Here is a 20,228-nt window from a genome sequence, read left to right on the forward strand (position 1 = left end):
GGCCCAAAAACCTTTGACAGGTCACAGGCTCTAGTCTGGATTTCTCCCAGTTAATTAGCCAACCCAGTGTTTGTAGGGATGAGATAATTCTAGCTATTCTTGCTTCACACTGTGAAACAGAATTCCCCACTATGAGTAGGTCGTCTAAATAAGGGACAACTAGGGTGTCATTCAGTCTTACATATGACATTACTTCCAGCATTAATTTGGTAAATACCCGAGGAGCCATGGATAGCCCGAATGGCATTGCCGCAAACTGGAAATGCTGAATCCGACCTCTGAACCAGACTGCTACCCGCAGGAACCTCTGGTGCCCTTGATATATGGGGAGATGGTAGTAGGCGTCCTTTAGGTCCAAGACCGCCATATAGCACCTGGGAAACAAAAGCTTTATTGCAGACTTAATTGACTCCATTTTAAACGACCTCAGTCTTAGGAAGGTATTAAGTTTTTTTAAATTTATTATAGTCCTGTAAGAGCCATCTGGTTTTGGGACTAAGAATAGAGGAGAATAAAAGCCCATCCCTGTTTCGTCGTCTGGGACCTCCACTAGAACCTGTTTAGATAGCAGTACCGCAATCTCCATCTCCAGTGCTTCCTGCTGAGAACGGGACTTCATAGAAGTCAATAAGAAGGAGTTCGGTGGATACCGAACGAATTCTAATTTTAGGCCTGATGATACAATACTTAGGGCCCACGGGTTTGATGTCACCTTCATCCATTGGCGGCTGAATCTAAATAGCCTGCCACCTACCGGTATAACGGTTTTATCGGGATCTGTCTCCTCTGAAGGGACGTTTCCCGAATAGGTTGCCTCTTTGCTTGGGGTCCTTATTTCCCCAGCGATCCTGGGGTCTAAAGTCTTTCTTTTTTCCGAACGGCGGCTTCCTGTAGGCCCTCCTGTTGAACGGAACATACGGGTTAGGGAACCCCTTTTTCCTCTCCCCCGCTTTTGTCAAAATTTCATCCAGTTCTGTACCAAACAGGTACTTACCCTGGCAGGGTATAGCACACAATCTAGTTTTTGTTTGTGTGTCTCCTTTCCACCCCTTCAACCATAAGGCCCGCCTGCCTGCATTGGTCAGTCCCGCGGCTCTAGCCGACAACCGGAGAGAATCCGCAGAGGAGTCGGAGAGGAAGGCCGCTGCTCCCTTAATGAGGGGCATAGAGGAAAGAAGCCTACTCCTGGCTACTCCACTTTTAATATTGTCCTCCAAGTCGTTCAGCCACACCAACATAGATCTTGCCGTACATGTGGCTGCTATTGCGGGCTTAAAGGCTGCCGTACAAGCTTCCAAAGATCTTTTGAGGAATGTATCGGTCTTACGATCCGAAGAATCAGCCAAGGTTCCCGAATCCTCCACCGGCAAGGAGGATCTACGGGAGGTAGAGGCCACTGCCGCATCCACCTTGGGGGCTCTCGACCAGGCCGTTAACTCCTCATCGTCAAAGGGATACTTACGCTTTGACGTTAAGGGGAGGAAGGTCCTTTGGCCTTGTTTCTCCCATTCCCTCTTAACTAGGTCCTTTATAGCTGGGACCACTGGGAATGCTCGGACCTTTTTACGAGAAATACCCGCAAACATTATGTCCTGAGGGGTTTTGGGGTCCTTACTCTCCGGCAACCCCATGGTATTTCGGACAGACTTCACAAGATTACTGACACTGTCCGTGGGGAAACACGTCTGATCCTCGTCCTCTGAGGAAAGGTATTCCAGGGACTTATCGGAATCTAGTTCTCCGGTATCTGACGGCGACCTGGACGCCAGCGAGACTCCTCCTTTAGGTGAACGTATTTCTCTCATGGAGGAGTGACCCCCTAGACTACTGGAACCGCCTAAGGCCCGTAGTTCCTCTCTTATTAGTGCCCGGATATCCTCCTCCTTCCGTGAGGATTCCTCCTGCAAGGCCTCCTCAAGACATGATTGGCATAACCTCTTTGGGTGGCCATCCGGGAGGGGCTGCGAACATAAGGCACTATGTTTCGCCTTCTCTGTTCTTTTAGCCTAAAAGGGGTATGGACCAGAAGGAGAAGGCTATCAATTATCTAACCTGACCAAAAAACACTCACCCGTGAATTTCGTCAGCAACTACCGGCTGCAGTGTCTGGGACCCAGGCTGAGGCGAGGCATGGGACGACTTCTTTTCCTTACGTTTCTTCTCTAACGGCTCATCTTGTCTGGAAGGCCCAATGGATTCCTTCCTAGAGCTGCCACTTCTTCTGGTGCTATTGGATCTCCTCGTAGCACTGCTCTGTCTACTGCCAAGTGGGGATACCACTAGCTGACCTAATGGGAGCGAAGCTGAGTCATCTAAGGACGACATGACTGCGCACTAGCGCTCTGTCTGTGGCTTCCTTTTAAAGCCTTTGCTATAGGAGCTCCTCTTTTTTTTTTTTTTTTGTCCACCATTTTTTTTTTTTTTTCAGCCCCTACTGCGCATGCGCGGGCGTTGTCCCGCGGTCTCTGCCTTCAGCCTGAACCCGGAAGTCCTCCTCCACTTCCGGGTTGCCTCTCCTGGAGCGCTGGGTCACCGCAAATAGTGATGCGGCCAGCGACACCGCGCGTCTGCGCCCCCCTCCACGCACGGGGTCCTTCTCCTGCCAGGTATGACTCCCAGCAGCGCCGCTCAGCACACACCGCACAAGCCCTTCTGCCACACTGGGAGGGGGGGGGGGGCGCCGGTCTCCGTACGCCCGATGGCGTTTGTAATGCGTCCACCCCCTCGGGGGGGGGGGAGGGGGGGTATAGCCATCACCCCAGTGAGCTTTGGCACCACTTTCGCCTCCAGCCTCACCTGCAGTACGCCAGCTCTGGGGGGGGGGGAAATACACCTCTCCGCCCGACGCTGCCTCCGGTCCTGGGGCCCCTGCTGCTCATATTATGCAGGCAGGCGGCTACCAGACCAGGTATCCTCTTCTGCGGGTTCCTTCCTAGGAACAGGAAACCAAAACTGAGGGAGCGAGGGGGACCGCCCCATTTATCTCTCTGTAGGTTTCCTGTTCCTGGGGCGGATCCCCTCTCTCAGTGGGTGCTGTCGTGGCGAAGAGGAAAAAGTGAAATTTCAGGTTGTGCGGTAGCAAAACGTGAAAAATACCATGTGGGGGATAAATACTTTCACAAGCCACATTATAAAGGCTCGGATTGCTTTTTTTTTTAATGAATGATTAAAACAGCAGCAATCAGAGCAGGTTAGAGAATAAATAAACTCTTTAAGCAATGTAAAGCAACCATTTAGTAGAGTGTGGCTTGAGACCCTCACTAATCATTCATACCAAATGGCATGAGTTCCTAGTATCTCTTTAAGAAGTGCGCAGTGGGCAGTCTGTGGATACATAAAACACTGTACTCACATTTGAGATTAAGCTCAGCACATCTGCCCTTTAAAATTCAGAGATTGGTCAAGCAATTTCTCAATAGTGCTTCCACAAAAAAAACATTACATAAGGTCCATCCATGTCACGGATTGTCTGCATGATAGAGGATGGGACAGTCCTTCAGAGCAGGACGTGCTTTTTTCAACTACTCACAGCCGAGAGATAATCCTGAACAGAGCACTCCATTTCCTTTACTCAGAATTCCCCATTAGGGTACATGAAAAATGTTTTTGTAAACTGGACAACCCCTTTAGAGTGACAAGGCTCCTTTAATACGTATTGAGGAATGTACAGTAATTAGTGATGTCCTGGAGTCCTACATCCCCCCAGTAACCAAAATTCTGAGGGACTGACTCAAAGAACAATCTTTCAAAAGAAATGGTATAATTATGACTTCATGCAATGATTGTTTCATGTTTGCAAATAACAGATTTAAAAATGGGCCCAAATTTATTTTAGCTTTGTACTTTACAGAAATATAGAATAAGCAAAATCTAATAGATATTTGCTTACACAATATTACAGCGGTTAAACAACAACCCAGGGACCATCGGGACACTCGACAGCGCGACGTATGCAGGAGTGGACGATTTAGGCTGGGTTCACATGTAGTGGAACTCCCGTGGAACTTACCGCGAGAATTCCGGAATTCCATTCCGCGGGAATAATCGCATTTTAAATTCCCGCGATTTTCCCACGGAAAAACTAGCGATTTGCAAGCGTAATTAGCTTACAGAATGCTAGCGTTTTCCAAGCGATCTGTAGCATCGCTTGGAGAACCGATTGACAGGTTGGTCACACTCATCATAGTGTTTGACGAGTGTGACCAACTTTTTACTATTGAGGCTGCCTATGCAGCATCAGTAGTAAACAGATCTAATGTTAAAAATAATTAAAAAAATAAAATAAAAAAAAAAATCGGGTTATATTCACCTTCTGATGTCCCTTGCAGCGTCCCCAGGCCTCCGCGATGCTCCGGCAGGTCCCATTCCCAGTGATGCATTGCGGCAATGACCTTTGATGACATCGTGGTCTCGCGAGACCGCTACAGTATCGCGAGACAGCGACGTCAGCAAAGGTCATTATCGCAATGTATCACTGGGAACGGGACCTACCGCATGTATCGCTGAATCCTGGGGACGCTGCGCAGGACATCGGAAGGAAGGGGAATATAACCCGATTTTTTATTTTAATTCTATTTTTTACAGATATTAGGGTTAAGATTAGGGTTAGGGGTGGGTTGGGGTTGGGATTAGGGTTAGGCTTGTGGTTAGGGTTAGAGTTGGGATTAGGGTTAGAGGTGTGTGGGGGTTAGGGTTGGAGATAGAATTGAGGGGTTTCCACTGTTTAGGCACATCACGGGGTCTCCAAACGCGACATGGCGCCACCATTTATTCCAGCCAATTTTGCGTTCAAAAAGTCAAACAGTGCTCCCTCCATTCCGAGCCCCAACGTGTGCCCAAACAGTGGTTTACCCCAACATATGGGGTATCACCGTACTCAGGAAAAATTGCACAACAACTTTGGGGGTCTAATTTCTCCTGTTAATCTTGGGAAAATAAAAAATTGGGGGCTAAAAAAATTATTTTTGTGGAAAAAAATTTTTTTTATTTTCACGTCTCGGTGTTTATAAAACTTCTGTGAAGCACGTGGGGGTTCAAAGTGCTCACCACACATCTAGATTAGTTCCTTGGGTGGTCTAGTTTCCAAAATGGGGTCACTTGTGGGGGGTTTCCACTGTTTAGGTACATCAGGGGCTCTGCAAACGTAACACGACGCCCGCAGACCATTCCATCAAGTCGGCATTTCAAAACGTCACTACTTCCCTTCTGAGCCCCGACGTCTGCCCAAACAGTGGTTCCCCTCCACATATGGGGAAACGGCGAACTCAGGACAAACTGGACAACAACTTTCGGGGTCCAATTTCTCCTGTTACCATTGTGAAAATAAAAAATAGCGGGCTTAAAAATCATTTTTGAGGAAAAAAAATTATTTTTTATTTTCACTGCTCTGCGTTATAAACTTATGAATCACTTGGGGGTTCAAAGTACTCACCACACATCTAGATAAGTTCCTTCGGGGGTCTAGTTTCCAAAATGGGGTCACTTGTGGGGGAGCTCCAATGTTTAGGCACACGGGCTCTCCAAACACGACATGGTGTCCGCTAACGATTGGAGCTAATTTTCCATTCAAAAAGTCAAATGGTGCTCCTTCCATTCTGGGCCCCGCCACGCGCCCAAACAGTGGTTTATGACCACATATGAGGTATTGGTGTACTCAGGAGAAATTGCCCAACAAATTTTAGGATCCATTTTATCCTGTTGCCCATGTGAAAATGAAAAAAAACTGAGGCTAAAAGAAAATTTTTGTGAAAAATAAAGTTTTTTTTTTTTACAGATCAATTTGTGAAGCACCTGGGGGTTCAAAGTGCTCACTATGCATCTAGATAAGTTCCTTAGACTGTCTAGTTTCCAAAATGGAGTCACTTGTGGGGGAGCTCCAGTGTTTAGGCGCACAGGGGCTCTCCAAACGAGACATGGCAACCGCTAAATATTCCAGCATATTTTCCATTCAAAAAGTCAAATTGCGCTCCTTCCCTTCTGAGCCCTGCCGTGCGCCCAAACAGTGGTTTATGACCACATATGAGGTATCGGTGTACTCAGGAGAAATTGCCCAACAAATTTTAGGATCCATTTTATCCTGTTGCCCATGTGAAAATGAAAAAATTGATGCTAAAAGAAAATTTTTGTTGGAAAAATTAAAATGTCCGTTTTTTCCTTCCACGTTGTTTTTGTTCCTGTGAAGCACCTGAAGGGTTAATAATCTTCTTGAATGTAGTTTTGAGTAGCTTGAGGGGTGCAGTTTTTATAATGGTGTCTCTTTTGGGTATTTTCTGCCATATAGACCCCTCAAAGTGACTTCAAATGTCAGGTGGTCCCTAAAAAAAATGGTTTTGTAAATTTTGTTGTAAAAATGAGAAATCGCTGTTCAAATTTTAACCCTTATAACTTCCTAACAAAAAAAAAAACTTTTGTTTTCAAAATTGTGCTGATGTAAAGTAGACATGTGGGAAATGTTATTTATTAACTATTTTTTGTGACATAATTCTCTGGTTTAACAGAATAAAAATTCAAAATGTGAAAAATGCGAAATTTTCAAAATTTTCGTCAAATTTCCGTTTTTTTTCCACAAATAAACGCAAAAATTAACGACCTAAATTTACCACTAACATGAAGCCCAATATGTCACGAAAAACGGTCTCTGAATTGCTAGGATGCGTTCCTGAGTTATTACCTGATAAAGGGACACTGGTCAGAATTGCAAAAAATGGCTTGGTCATTAAAGTCAAAATAGGCTGGGTCATGAAGAAGTTAAAACAAGCTTAGGGCAGCAGAAAATCAAATTTGTAACTAGCGATAAATCCAGCTTGTATGTGTGATTACTTCACGGGCTTTTGTCATACTTCTCAATCTTCATCAGGAAATCAGTCAAAAGTTGACTGCAATATCCAGGTCTTCAGTAGCCAGAGGTGTGGGGAGTAGATTGATGGTCTTCATTCGCCAGAGGTGTGGGGAGTAGATTGATGGTCTTCAGTAGCCAGAGGTGTGGGGAGTAGATTGATGGTCTTCATTCGCCAGAGGTGTGGGGAGTAGATTGATGGTCTTCAGTAGCCAGAGGTGTGGGGAGTAGATTGATGGTCTTCAGTAGCCAGAGGTGTGGGGAGTAGATTGATGGTGTACTAAAGCCACTTTACCTGTTGTTACACCCACTTGTGACATGGAGGGGAACCCAAGACATCAGAGGCTTTCCATCTAGGACTAATTCCAACATTTACCCACTTTCCTTTCCGAAAATCCTTCTTCCATATTGACAAATCAAAAATGGCTGAAAATTCCCATCCACTAAACAACCCGACTACAGCCCTAGGAGGCAATGCCCCCACCAACTTTTCAACCATGTGATTGATAATGCAGCATGCTAAGAGTCATATAAAAAACAGGAAAAAAAAAAAGGGTTAGCCCCAAAATATTAAAGGTATCTCCTTATCCTGCCCTTGGCCATTTCTACCAGTTCCATAGTAAATGAATGCAGATCAAGCATATGCACCCACAAACCATTGAAGATGGTGGCCCAGGAAAGGAAATTTCCTGGCTTACAGAGCCTCGATCTCAGGATCACAAGTGTGGCAGCGGACACATCCCCAGCGATCAGCAAGTCATCACATATCCTGTGGATAGAGAATAACAATGTTTCGGGGAAAATAATTTGAAGTTTTTCAAAATTCAAGGCAGTACCCCTCTCAGCCATGTATGGCACTGCAGCTCTCAAATGGGGCCGACTTGCATTACCAGACAAAGCCAATGGAACAAGGAGGGCGCTGTGTCACAGCAGTAAATGGCCGCATCGCTCCAGCTACAAGAGCAGCACCTACAGTTTGCAATTCAGTAGGGTCAAGTAATAAGGACCCTCACTGATCGGAATAATGAATGATGCAGAAGACATACGAGGATGATTCACCATAGGTGTCACCTCTATCTGTTTTGAAAAACACATTCCTTATTGTCTAGTAAGAAATACTCCTATACAAAAGATTTCAGACATCATCAATCACAAGACACGGACATTAGAGCACACGGCAATTACAGGCACGAGCCATTTAAACACATGGCTTTATTTCTGTAGTGTGGAAACACCCTGTGAATTGGCTTCTTGGTATAGGTCAGGGTTTTATGGATTCTTATTTTCTAGAGAACACTGTCGGTCCAGTTGCGGGCACGTACGCTGTCCATCTCGTGTGAGCCTTTAGAGCAGTGGTCCCCAACCTTTTTTGCACCAGGGACCGGTTTCAAGCAAGACCATTCTTCCATGGCCCGGCAGGGTGGGGATGGAGGTGTGGCAGGGGCGGGGCTTTGGTCATAAGGGGGCGGGGCTATGGACGCAGTTGTAGTTTAGCAGTGCATACTTATAATTAAATAACATTTATAATGTGAGTCAACTCATCATAGGTTTTGAATGAGTGCTCCATCACCCCCATCCTTGCCTGCTCCATCACCCCATCATTGCCTTCACCCCATCACTCCCTTCTCCCCATCACCCCATCACTGCCGTCTCTCCATCACTCCCATCATTGCCTTCTCCCCATCACTGCCGTCTCTCCATCACTCCCATCATTGCCTTCACCCCATCACCCCATCACTGCCGTCTCTCCATCACCCCATCATTGCCTTCTCCCCATCACTCCCATCAATGCCTTCTCCCCATCACCCCCAACATGGCCTTTTCCCATTACCCCCTAATGGCCTTCTCCCGTCACCCCAGGCATCATGGCCTTCTCTCCCCATCACGGTCTTCTCCTCATGTCCCCATCTCCTCCAGGGCCAGGCTAACCTACACAAACACACACATACATACACACACACACATACATACACACACACACACATACACAATATACACACACACACACACACATTATACATACACACAGACACCACCTCTCTCCTCTCACCTGCCCGCCGCTCGCGCTTCCTCCCTCTGACACAGCAGCGGCCGCGCTCCTCTCTGTGTCAGTCAGAGACAGGAAGGGCGGGCAGGAAGCTGGACGGGTCCTTGCAGCTCCGCTCCTGCTATTCCCTCTTGCAGGCAGCGGAGCTGATTTGATCGCTCCCTGGCCGCCGCTACACTTGAGAGCAATCTAAGAATTGCTGCGCGCCGCCCCCGCTACGCCACTGACCGCCCCTGGATCCCCTTGTGTCCGCGGACCGGCAAGGGCACTGCAGCGGCCCGGTGCTGAGCCGCGGACCGGCGGTTGGGGACCCCTGACTTAGAGTTTGGGACTGGTTAAAGAGATGTATGATGCTTCAGCAGGCATGGCCACATAGTGCTAGAAACGCGGCAAACGAGGTATTATAGAGGCTGCATTATCAGTAAGATTCTTTTTTTACGTGTAAGTATAGTACAGACCAACACCCAAGAAATAATTTAATATGTTGTCAGTCTGACTGGGGCAAAATATTTTTTGATTTTCTGATAGCTTAAACCACAAAGAAACAAAAGCATCTCAAGCAAAACGCTACCAGAAAGGCAGATCACACATGAATCACTCCTACAGAACTGCTTTTCAGTTTTTACATTACTATTGGCAGTATCTAGTGCTTGGAAAAAGGGAGTCATAGCTAGGAAAAACTTTTTGGAATGTGAAAGCCCGAAAAATAAGAGTTCTACAAAAAATAGTTTTTCAATTACACGGGAAGATAGCAGTCATAAGAGGAAGCCAATAACGCCGGTCACGTTATTACACGACACTTGGGCCAGGAGTCATACCATACAGGGATCTCATGGGCACAAAGAAATCAGACTAAACACCAACAAGAATCGTTATGGAAGGATCGGGAGTCAAATATTTGGTGCATGTAGATCACCAACTGTTAGCATATATTAGTCCCATCTTATTGACAGATCAGGTTCCAGGTGTTCAAGCAAAATAGAATTTTAGGACACAATACCTGTGAGCTGCATCAAGATCCCCGCAGTCCACGTACATGGAGGGCGGCCGGAACAGCGCCATATCGGACTCTATCCAATTTGTGGGAAAGTCTGTTATTGTCCTGTCCCCTTAGTTAGATTAATGCCACTTGAACATCAAACAGAACAAATCCCTAAGTGAACGTCTTCCATACAGTCATGACTGATACGTATGACGGACGAACAACACCTTTTACAGGTTCAAGGAGCGGGTGGAGCAATTCAGCCTACTATTAATAAAACGTCAGAATTACTCGCGTAACGTGTTTGTGTTGTTTAGGTCACTCCCGGCGCACACTCCACGGATTAGAAGTTTTTTATTGTGTGATATAAGGACACGAGAATCCACCTGACGCCGAAAGCTACATTACCAGGTACCGTAATTAGAGAAATGACTCCTCTGAATGGTGAATAACTAAATGTCTGAAATGCAGCTGCCAATGTATTAGGAAACTGCTTAGATATCGATTCCCCAATACAATGTTATTATAAAGATTGCCACAGGTACAATTTTAGTAACGTAAAATAGATATATATATATATATATATATATATATATATATATATATATATATATATATATATATATATATATATATACACACACATATATACACACACACACACACACACACACACACACACACACACACACCTCTGGTATAAATTAAGAGACGACTTTCAAATGTTCAGTTTCTCTGATTCTTCTCTTTATAGGTATATTTTTGAGTAAAATGTAAATTGTTCTTTAATTCTATAAACTTCTGATAACATGTTTCCAAATTGCCAAGCGATAAATTTTGTATTTTTTTCCTCACAAAGAAAAATGGTCAAAATTTAAAAAAAAAATCCAGTGCTTTCAGAGCTCAAATAATGCTAAGAAAACAAGTCCATAATCATTTATAAACATAGATACTAATGTTTTATCTCAGGAAGAGTTCAGAAATCAATATCTTGTGGAATACCCATGATTGTTAATCACAGCTTCCATGCTTCTTGGCATGCTTTCCACCAGTCTATCACACTGCTTTTGGGTGACCTTATGCCACTCCTGGTACAAAAATGTAAGCAGTTCTTCTTTGTTTGATGGCTTGTGACTATCCATCTTCCTCTTGATTACATTCCAGAAGTTTTCAATGGGGTTCAGTTCTGGAGAATGGGCTGGCCATGACAGGGATTTGATGTGGTGGTCTCTTAATTTTTTCCAGTCTGGCTGTGTTATAACTATAAGTGTTGGTGTATGTTTATATATCTATACAAAATATACTTGACATCTTGTAAATTTGATCTAGTAAAAGGTATAGTTAAAAAAAAAAATTATATATGACGTGAATGTATACACAATTTCTTTTTATTTATATTTTTTATTATACTTTGATTACATTTTATTAGATAAAATTTACAAGATGTCAAGTATTGGCTGTGCCATTTACTGCGAAAACGGACATTTTGTACCGCATTATGCTTCTTCGTAGCATTGCCCATGTGCGCAATATGACAGTATTCCAGGCACCCAATGCTCAGCCATCAAAGTCTGATTGTGCATGCTGGGGAAACATGGATTTTTGTGAGTACTCACCGTAAAATCCTTTTCTCCGAGACGCTCATTGGGGGACACAGAGACTGTGGGTGTGTGCTTCTGCCGTCTGGAGGCTGACACTAAGTATACAAAAAAAGAGTTAGCTCCTCCTCCGCCGCATACACCCTCGCCCCCAGACCGGGCGTAATTCAGTTTAGTGCATAAGCAGTAGGAGAACGCGCCTTAAACTCAGGCAAGAAATTATACGTCTGAAAAAGGGACCACCCTGATCCTTACATAAGGATTTGTATAATTCAAAATAAACAGATGCCAACTGGCTAATAGGGTGGGTGCTGTGTCCCCCAATGAGCGTCTCGGAGAAAAGGATTTTACGGTGAGTACTCACAAAAATCCATGTTTCTCCTTCGTCTCATTGGGGGACACAGAGACTGTGGGACGTTCTAAAGCAGTCCCTGGGCGGGATCTTAGCTCACCCAATCCATGCTATTTTGCGCCCTTGATTAGAGGTGCGCAACTGCTGCCTGGAGAATCTTTCTTCCCAGGCTTGCATCCGAGGATGCCTGGGTATGTACGTTATAATGTTTGACAAACGTATGCAAACTGGACCAGGTAGCTGCTTTGCACACCTGTTCCGCTGAAGCCTGGTGTCGCAGTGCCCATGAGGCACCCACTGCTCGAGCCGAGTGTGCCTTGATCCCTGCCGGAACCGGCGTGCCACTGATTTGATATGATTCTTGGACTGTCAGACGAACCCATCTGGCCAAAGTCGCTCTGGACGCAGCGAGTCCCTTCCGCCGCCCTTCTGGAATCACGAATAGAGAGTCTGTCTGGCGGAATGGCGCTGTCCTTGTCACATACCTCCTAAGGGCTCTTACCAGATCCAGGGTGTGCAATGCCTTTTCTACCCTATGCACCGGTGCCGGGCAAAACGAGGGTAAGACAATGTCTTCGTTGATATGGAATGCAGAGACAACCTTCGGCAAGAAGGGGGGAGCTGGCCTTAAAACTACTTTATCCTTATAAAAAGTCAGGAACGGCGGTTTACAAGATAAAGCCGCCAGTTCCGAAACCCGCCTAATAGATGTTATCGCTACCAGAAAAACGACCTTCCTGGACAGGTAAGGTAAGGAGACTTCTTGTAACGGTTCGAAGGGAGGCTCCTGAAGGGCCCTGAGCACTAAGTTCAGGTCCCATGATTCCATCGGTGCCTTATAGGGGGGTACTAAATGTGCGACCCCTTGCATAAATGTCCTAACCTGCCAGACCGAAGCGACCTTTCGTTGGAAAAGCACCGACAGGGCCGAGACTTGCGTTCTGAGCGAACTCGGAGCCAATCCCGCGTCCAGCCCTGCCTGCAGAAAAGCCAGTACGTTGGGGATCGAAAAAACCAGAGGAGCCACTCCGCGATCCCTACACCAACGGAAAAACACTTCCCAAGTCCGATGATATACCTTCGCCGAGGAAGGCTTTCGGGCACTCACCATCGTGGCCACCACATCGCGCCTGAATCCTGCCTGTGTTAACAGCCAAGATTCAATGGCCACGCCGTCAAACACAGGGCCCCTAAGTTCGGATGGCAGATCGGCCCTTGGGACAGTAAGTCCGGCCGATCTGGGAGACGCCAGGGTACGTCCACCACTAGTTGAACCAGATCTGCATACCAGGCCCGCCGAGGCCAGTCTGGGGCCAGCAGAATTGCTGGAACCTTCTCTCTCCTTATCTTTCTGATGACTCTTGGAAGCAGAGGTAGCGGGGGGAACAAGTACGGGAGCCGAAACTGGCTCCACGGAAGCACCAGAGCGTCTGCTGCGATTGCCTGCGGGTCGAGGGATCGAGCGACGAACCTTTGAATCTTGGCGTTCTCTCTGGATGCCATAAGGTCCACGTCTGGTGTCCCCCACCGTTGGCAGATCTGTTGAAAAACCTCGGGGTGCAGGGACCACTCCCCTGCCGCGACCCCCTGTCGGCTGAGAAAATCCGCCGCCCAGTTTTCGATTCCCGGAATGTGCACCGCTGAAATTACCACGTGGTTTTTCTCGGCCAAACGCAGTACCAGCCCGACCTCGCGCATGGCTGCCTGGCTGCGCGTGCCCCCCTGATGGTTCACATACGCTACCGCTGTAGCATTGTCCGACTGAACGCGCACCGGCCGGTTTGTCAGCCAACGCTGAAAATGTTGCAGGGCCAATCGTATTGCCCGTATCTCCAGAATGTTGATCGGGAGAATTACCTCCCGAAAGGACCACCGCCCCTGGGCTGTGTGACTCTGGAAAACTGCTCCCCAACCCTGCAGGCTTGCATCGGTCGTCACCACCAACCACTGTTCCGGGGGAAAGGGTTTCCCCTGAACCAGAGACGAGTCGCGAGTCCACCACTGGAGTGACCGTCGGACCGGTGGAGACAAACTGCACCGATGATTGAGGGAAAGCAGCCTTCGGTCCCATGCTAACAAGAGCGCATGTTGAAGCGGACGGAGATGGAACTGGGCAAACGGGATTGCCTCCATCGCCGCCACCATTCTGCCCAACACACTCATGCCGTACCGGATGGATCTGGAGCCCGGCTGAAGAAGGTTCCGTACCCCCTGTTTGATCCTTTGCGCCTTGTCCTGAGGGAGGATCACCAGCCCCTGGGAGGTGTCGAAAACCATGCCTAGAAATACGATTCTCTGAGCCGGAACCAAGGACGACTTGTTCCGATTGATCAGCCAACCTAGGCGGGCCAGGGTATCCAGAGTGATACCGACATTCTCCTGGCACGCCTGAAACGACGGCCCCTTTACCAAAAGGTCGTCCAGGTAGGGTAGTACCGTTATGCCCCGAGCATGCAGGATGGCCATAACCACCGCCATTATCTTTGTAAAGACTCTGGGGGCAGTGGCCAGACCGAAAGGCAGAGCAACAAATTGGAAATGTCGCCCTCCGATCGCAAAACGCAGGAACCTCTGGTGTGGAGGAAAAATCGGGATGTGTAGATATGCATCCTGCACATCGATCGAGGCCAGGAATTCCCCTGGATCCATGGCTGAAATGACCGAACGGAGGGATTCCATCCGGAATCGCCTGACCCTGATAAACTTGTTCAGGATCTTTAAATCTAGTACTGGCCTTACTGTCCCGTCCTTTTTGGGGACTGAAAACAGGTTCGAGTAAAAACCTTGCGTCTCTTCGCTTTTCGGCACTGGGACAATGACCCCGTTGCGCTGTAGCGTCATTATAGCCTGCAACAGACCTTCCGCCTGCGATTCTGTTCCGGAGAGCCGGGAACGGAAGAAACGCCGTGGCGGGAGTCCGACAAACTCTATTTTGTACCCGGACGATATCAGTTCTGCCACCCAAGCGTCGCGTGCCACTGCGACCCAAACGTGGCTGAACCTTAGTAGGCGTCCGCCCACTCTGTCGTCCGTAGGTACGAAGTGCCTCGAGTCATTTTGCTGGAGGCTTTTGTGATCTGGCCCCCCTCGCTCTGGGCAAACGGCCTCGGCCTCTACCCAGCGGATTGGCCCTGTAAGAAACTTGCCTTTCTCTAATCTGACCATCATTTGCGGAGGTGGATGCCCTGGCCGAAGTCCACCTCCAGGAGCTACGAAAGGGCCGAAAACGCCTCTGCGTCTGCCTGAATGCCGGCCAACTCTTCTGCTGCGGTAGAAAACTACTCTTCCCCCCTGTGGCTTCTGAGATAAGCTTATCAAGCTTCTCACCGAACAACCGATTGCCTTGAAAAGGCAATGAGGTCAAGGATTTTTTAGAGATAGAATCCGCTTTCCATAATCTCAGCCATAATGCTCGCCTTACAGCGATCGCATTTGCTGCTGCCACAGCAGAACACTCGGCCGCATCCAGAGCGGCGCCGACGAGATAATCACTCGCTCCTGATATCTGATTTGTCACCTCCAAGATTTCCGCGGGCAGATCCCTGTCTTGGAGGGCCCTATGCAGAGTGTCTGCCCATGAAACCATGGCCTTAGCCACCCAGGTAGCCGCAAAGGAGGGGGCCAGAGCCGACCCTGCTGCCTCATACACTGAGCGGGCAAGCCCCTCTATGAGGCGATCAGTTGGGTCCTTAATAGAAGAACCGCTGGGTATCGACAACAGCGATCTTGATGCTAAACGTGACACCGGTGGGTCCACTACTGGCGACTCCACCCACCCTTTATGGAGTTCAGGAGGAAACGGATACTTTGCTTGCAGCGCCTTTTGCATTGCAAAGCGCTTATCCGGGTGTTCCCTATGTTTCTGGACTAGCTCCTCGAACTCCGGATGTGTGGCAAACCTTCTATGCGGACGCCTGGTTTTCTTGAAGGAGACCTTGTGACCTGAGGTCGTGGACACATCATCCTCGATCTCTAAAGTCTGGTTGACCGCCTCAATGAGGCTGTCCACCGAGTCCTGGTATCCCAGGCTTTCTGGATTCCAGGCTTCCTCCTCCTCCTCGCCCTCGTCCTGATCGCTTTCTGAGCTTGGCGACAGGGAACGAGATGCCCTAAACATCGCCGCCGACTCCCCAGAGGGCCCGGCCGACGGAGAACGAGCTCTCTTACCATGAGCTTGTCTGGTGCTGGAGCGGCCCCTAACGGACGAAGGGTCCTGAGACGTGGACGAGCTGTCTTCCGCTGGCAGACCACCATCCTTGACCCTGCCCGGGCCCCGAAGGGACTCAATTGCCTTCGTAAGGGACATCATAGAATGCGATAAAGACACTGCCCATTCTGGGGGGTCCTGACCCCTGGGCTCTGCAACAATGGGGGGCTCCTGGGCTCGCTCCGACTCACAGGCTTCGCAAAATTTACCCGGCTGCGCCTTAGGCAGCCTGACCCCACAGGAAACGCAAACAGCGTATAGGAAAGAGTGAGCTTTCCCTTTGCCAGACATATTGCAGGGTAGGGTAGGAGGAGGAGGGTAACCCCTTCCTTGACAACCAGTGCGGCACTCGAAACGGGGTTGCACTCACCCACCGGTAACGTCCCACCTGTTCCACGGGGTGCAATGGGGGGCTCCTGCTCCTTCACGTGCCGTTACTCGCCGGGGGCACTGCGGTGCACTTTGGAGAGAGGCGGCGGGGCTTCCGACCGCACTCCGGCGAGGAAATGCGAGGAGGGGGAGGGGGGCGGGAGCCTCCGGTCACTGTGCGCTCCCCATACAGCGGGGACCGCGGCCGCCGGCGGAGCTTCAGCCGTACTCCGGCGGGAACCTGCGAGGAGGGGGAGGAGGGCGCGCGCTCCCCAGTCACTGCGCGCCCGCCGCGCCCCCCGGGCTGCCGGAAGTCCGTGGGCGGGGCTTCCGGCTACCACCGGAAGGGGCGGGCAGGCCGCGCGGGGCTTTGCGGATCTCCCCATACCGCGGGGACCGCGGCCGCCGGCGGGACTTCTGGCCGCACTCCGCATGTGGCACTACTGGCACTGGGTTCCACCGGGGAGAGAGTCGGGCCCCGTGAGAAAAGGTAACCCCGTCGGGCGGGGGAACAGACAGCCCCGCGGCGCATTCTGGAGGGTCCCGTTCCGGGGGGTGACCCTACAAATAAAAGGTGAGCCTGGCCGCCGGGGGGCTCTCTTGGGGTGCTCTCAACCCCATCCCTGGGCGGGGAGGGGGAGGCTACTGGGGGTGGATGCTTCGATCCCCTGGCTCACCTGCGCCTCCAACTGCACCCCTGGTGTCACTACCTAGGGGTGGAGGGGGCCAACCTGAAATCCCGCGTTGCAGGAGAGGAACAAAAAACGTGGAGTCCGTTGGGGATCGCCCATCGCTCACACGTGCTCGCCCGTTGTAGTTCATGGGGAAATCGAATCCTCTCATCAGGATGCGTTGCCCCTCTTTACAAAATAAAAAAGAAAAATGGTTGTCTGGGGAAAAGTCCCAGATGTGTCCCTCGGTGCGGGAGAGAAAACACGTGGAGGACTACTCACACGTGGTCGCCCGTTGATGATTTGGGGAGATCGGACCCTCTCTATAGGATCCGTCGCCCCTGTCTTATCTTCAAAGAAGGGAAAAAAAAAAAAAAACTTGTCTGGAGCTCCAGACTGCGTGTGCCTCCATCAGACACTAAGCAAAAAACTGAATTACGCCCGGTCTGGGGGCGAGGGTGTATGCGGCGGAGGAGGAGCTAACTCTTTTTTTGTATACTTAGTGTCAGCCTCCAGACGGCAGAAGCACACACCCACAGTCTCTGTGTCCCCCAATGAGACGAAGGAGAAAGATACAATCCTGTGAATTATGCCATGGAGTAATGCGGCTCCATTGCTCACTATAACAGTACATGGCCAAAAACTATGGCGGGCTGAATGGGGCCTTCCTAAAAATAAGCCTTTTTAAATGTGTTCTGATCAATGGGTAGAAAAGCCAAAGTCCACGTCATCAGGAACTAATGTGAATTAAGTTGCCCTGGATTTTTATTTCTCCAGAAATGGCTCCCCAGTTTGCAAGGGCCAGGTCTGGTATTGCAGCTTGCAAAGAGAATGAGCCAAAATACAAACAGAAGCCCAAAGACAGTGGCAGTGCTGTGCCGGAGAACATTATCAGGTCTATTTTCTTTCCCTTACGTCTTGACAATACTTTGAATGCTAAACGTAACACTATCCATCCCACAGCATAAAAACGAAGAAAGCACAGTAAAAATATAAATAAAAAAAAAAAAAAAGAAAAGTTGCACTGTTACTTTTTGTTTGGTTTTTTTTTGGGTAAAATTCAAGAGAACCCCTTTAACCACTTTTCCCATGTAGAAACAATCAGGGGCCCAGCATCTCCAGGCTAAAAAAAACACAATAACTTCATTCTTCAGAACCACACAGTCGGGCTGAATTACATCTTACTGAAATCAGTCTTTCCAATAGAGTGGAAAAAACAAGTCCATGGCACCAGGAGCTTGCGTGTGCAACCACATATACAGAATACAGGCAGCTGTATATGGCTCGCCATGCTGTTCAGTTGAGGAATTGGTTAATTACTCTTCTGCTTCATTATTATGAAGCTGCCAATTACAAAAATATAGTGAGTACTTACAAAAATAGGTGGCCTGCTGCTTCTGCAGCTTCCTGGTACATGTATGGGCTCATCCTGGTTTTAATATGCACATTAAAGGCACCAAACACATAAAAACACATCCGTACAGGATGGTGATTAACACCTTGATCAATTAAGCCCCAGGCTCAATCTAATTTTAAAGTTCATCTAGAGACAACCGGTAAATTTCAGAATTGCTCAAGCTTAAGAAACGAGTATGAGAACATTAATCCAGTGGGAACTGTATGATTAACTCCTATAGTTTCCAGATACCTCAGTCTGTCTGTCATTCCAAGGATGTCTTCTAATGTTTTGTGATATATAGCCAACAGTCCTTTGCGCATACTGGGAGGGTTATGTACCATGCTACCTTGCTCTTTTAAAAAAAAAAAAATAGTGTGCAATTTCTTGGCTTTATATTTTAATAATGGATGGAAACATGCATGCTCTATGGAAAATGTTTATTAACATAGGCCAATTGTATGTTGTGCATTTTTTATGTCCTGAAGTTCAATAAACGAATTTAAAAAAAAAAAAAAAAGGATGTCTTTTAAGGAGAATATCTGAAATAATGCCTGAAAAATAACTCCCTGCTATAGATGCTTCATTATTATTATTACTATGCTTCACTATTACTATCAATCTGACAATCGATCTGCTTCATCCTCAGGTATGTGTCCAGGCTGCAATACCTTCATCACCCATCTCTCCTGAACCCCAATCAAACATCCCTGTATCTGTTTCCTATCAATGCTTTATCTGTCCTTTTGGATCTGACCATTTGCTTTTTTTCTGAGTTCTAATTAATCGTCTCCTGTGTCTGTCCAGTCTCCCTACTGCTCCTCCCTCCTTCTGAATCTGATCACACCTGGCTTGTTTGATGTGCAATTGACTTCTTATAAATTCAGACTCAGAGGTCTGTCTGACATTCCAAGGATGTCTTCTAAGGATAATACCTGAAATAATGCCTGAAATGAGCCTGAAGTGACCAGAAGGTACGACTAAACGCTGCGTTTAAATGTACTAAATTTCTTTTGCCTTCTAAATTACTCTCACCATGCTTACATATGCCCTCACAGTGTTTGCTCCATTAATCCTCACTCTCCTTCGCTATCCACAAACCCCAGCACCTGCTAACCAAATAATCTTTCCTTCCCTCTTGCCTCCCCATTTGACCTCCTCTACTGACCTTCTCCTCAACCTCAGAGCTCTCCTAATAAAATACAAAACAAGCCGCCCACTCTCCTCCCACATGCTCTCCCTCTCTTTGCTTCTCTTCACTGCTGGTGACATATCTCCCATCCCTGGACCCCCACAGCTCATACGTCCCATTACTACCCCCTTCTATCGTTCCCAAACCAACACAAACACCAGAAATCTTTCCCACCAAAAATCAGTGCCCCTGACAACCACCACCCTGCTCCCACTCTCTGGATCACTCTGGAATAATCACTCCGTCTGCAATAAACTCCATGTGATTCCCGACCTCTTTACCTCTCGTAACTTTTCCTTCCTTGGCCTCACCGAAACATGGCTGACACCCTCCGACACTGCCTCCACTGCCGCGCTATGTTACGGCGGCCTCCACTTCACCCACACTCCTCGCCCTGGCAACAGACATGGTGGAGGAGTGGGCCTTCTCCTTTCTTCCAACTGCACCTTCAACCCAATCCCACCTCTTCCCTCCCTTGTCCTCCCCTCTTTTGAAGTCCACTCCGTCCGTATCTATTCTCCCTCCAACCTCCAGGTGGCCATCATATACTGACCTCCGGGCCAGACCACTGCCTTCATT

At 48.2% G+C, this 20,228-nt stretch overlaps 1 protein-coding gene across 5 annotated transcripts in view; it reads right to left on the reverse strand.

Annotated features, from left to right (window-relative positions):
• LOC141049792 (cytosolic purine 5'-nucleotidase) overlaps positions 1-20,228 on the reverse strand; it is a 222,264-nt gene that overhangs the window by 81,822 nt on the left and 120,214 nt on the right. Inside the window, exon 1 of one of the 5 annotated variants that reach the window (XM_073546558.1) lies at positions 9,883-10,084. The exons of the other annotated variants lie outside the window; for them this stretch is intronic. Within the exon in view, the coding sequence (XP_073402659.1) occupies positions 9,883-9,944 (62 nt within the window). The 5' untranslated portion in view covers positions 9,945-10,084. Of the gene's footprint in view, positions 1-9,882; positions 10,085-20,228 lie in introns of those variants that run through there. 5 annotated transcript variants of the gene reach the window in all.

The sequence above is a fragment of the Dendrobates tinctorius genome, unplaced genomic scaffold (genome assembly GCF_039654945.1).
Source record: "Dendrobates tinctorius isolate UK_male_01 unplaced genomic scaffold, ASM3965494v1 ptg000149l, whole genome shotgun sequence".
Taxonomy (NCBI): Eukaryota; Metazoa; Chordata; class Amphibia; order Anura; family Dendrobatidae; genus Dendrobates; species Dendrobates tinctorius.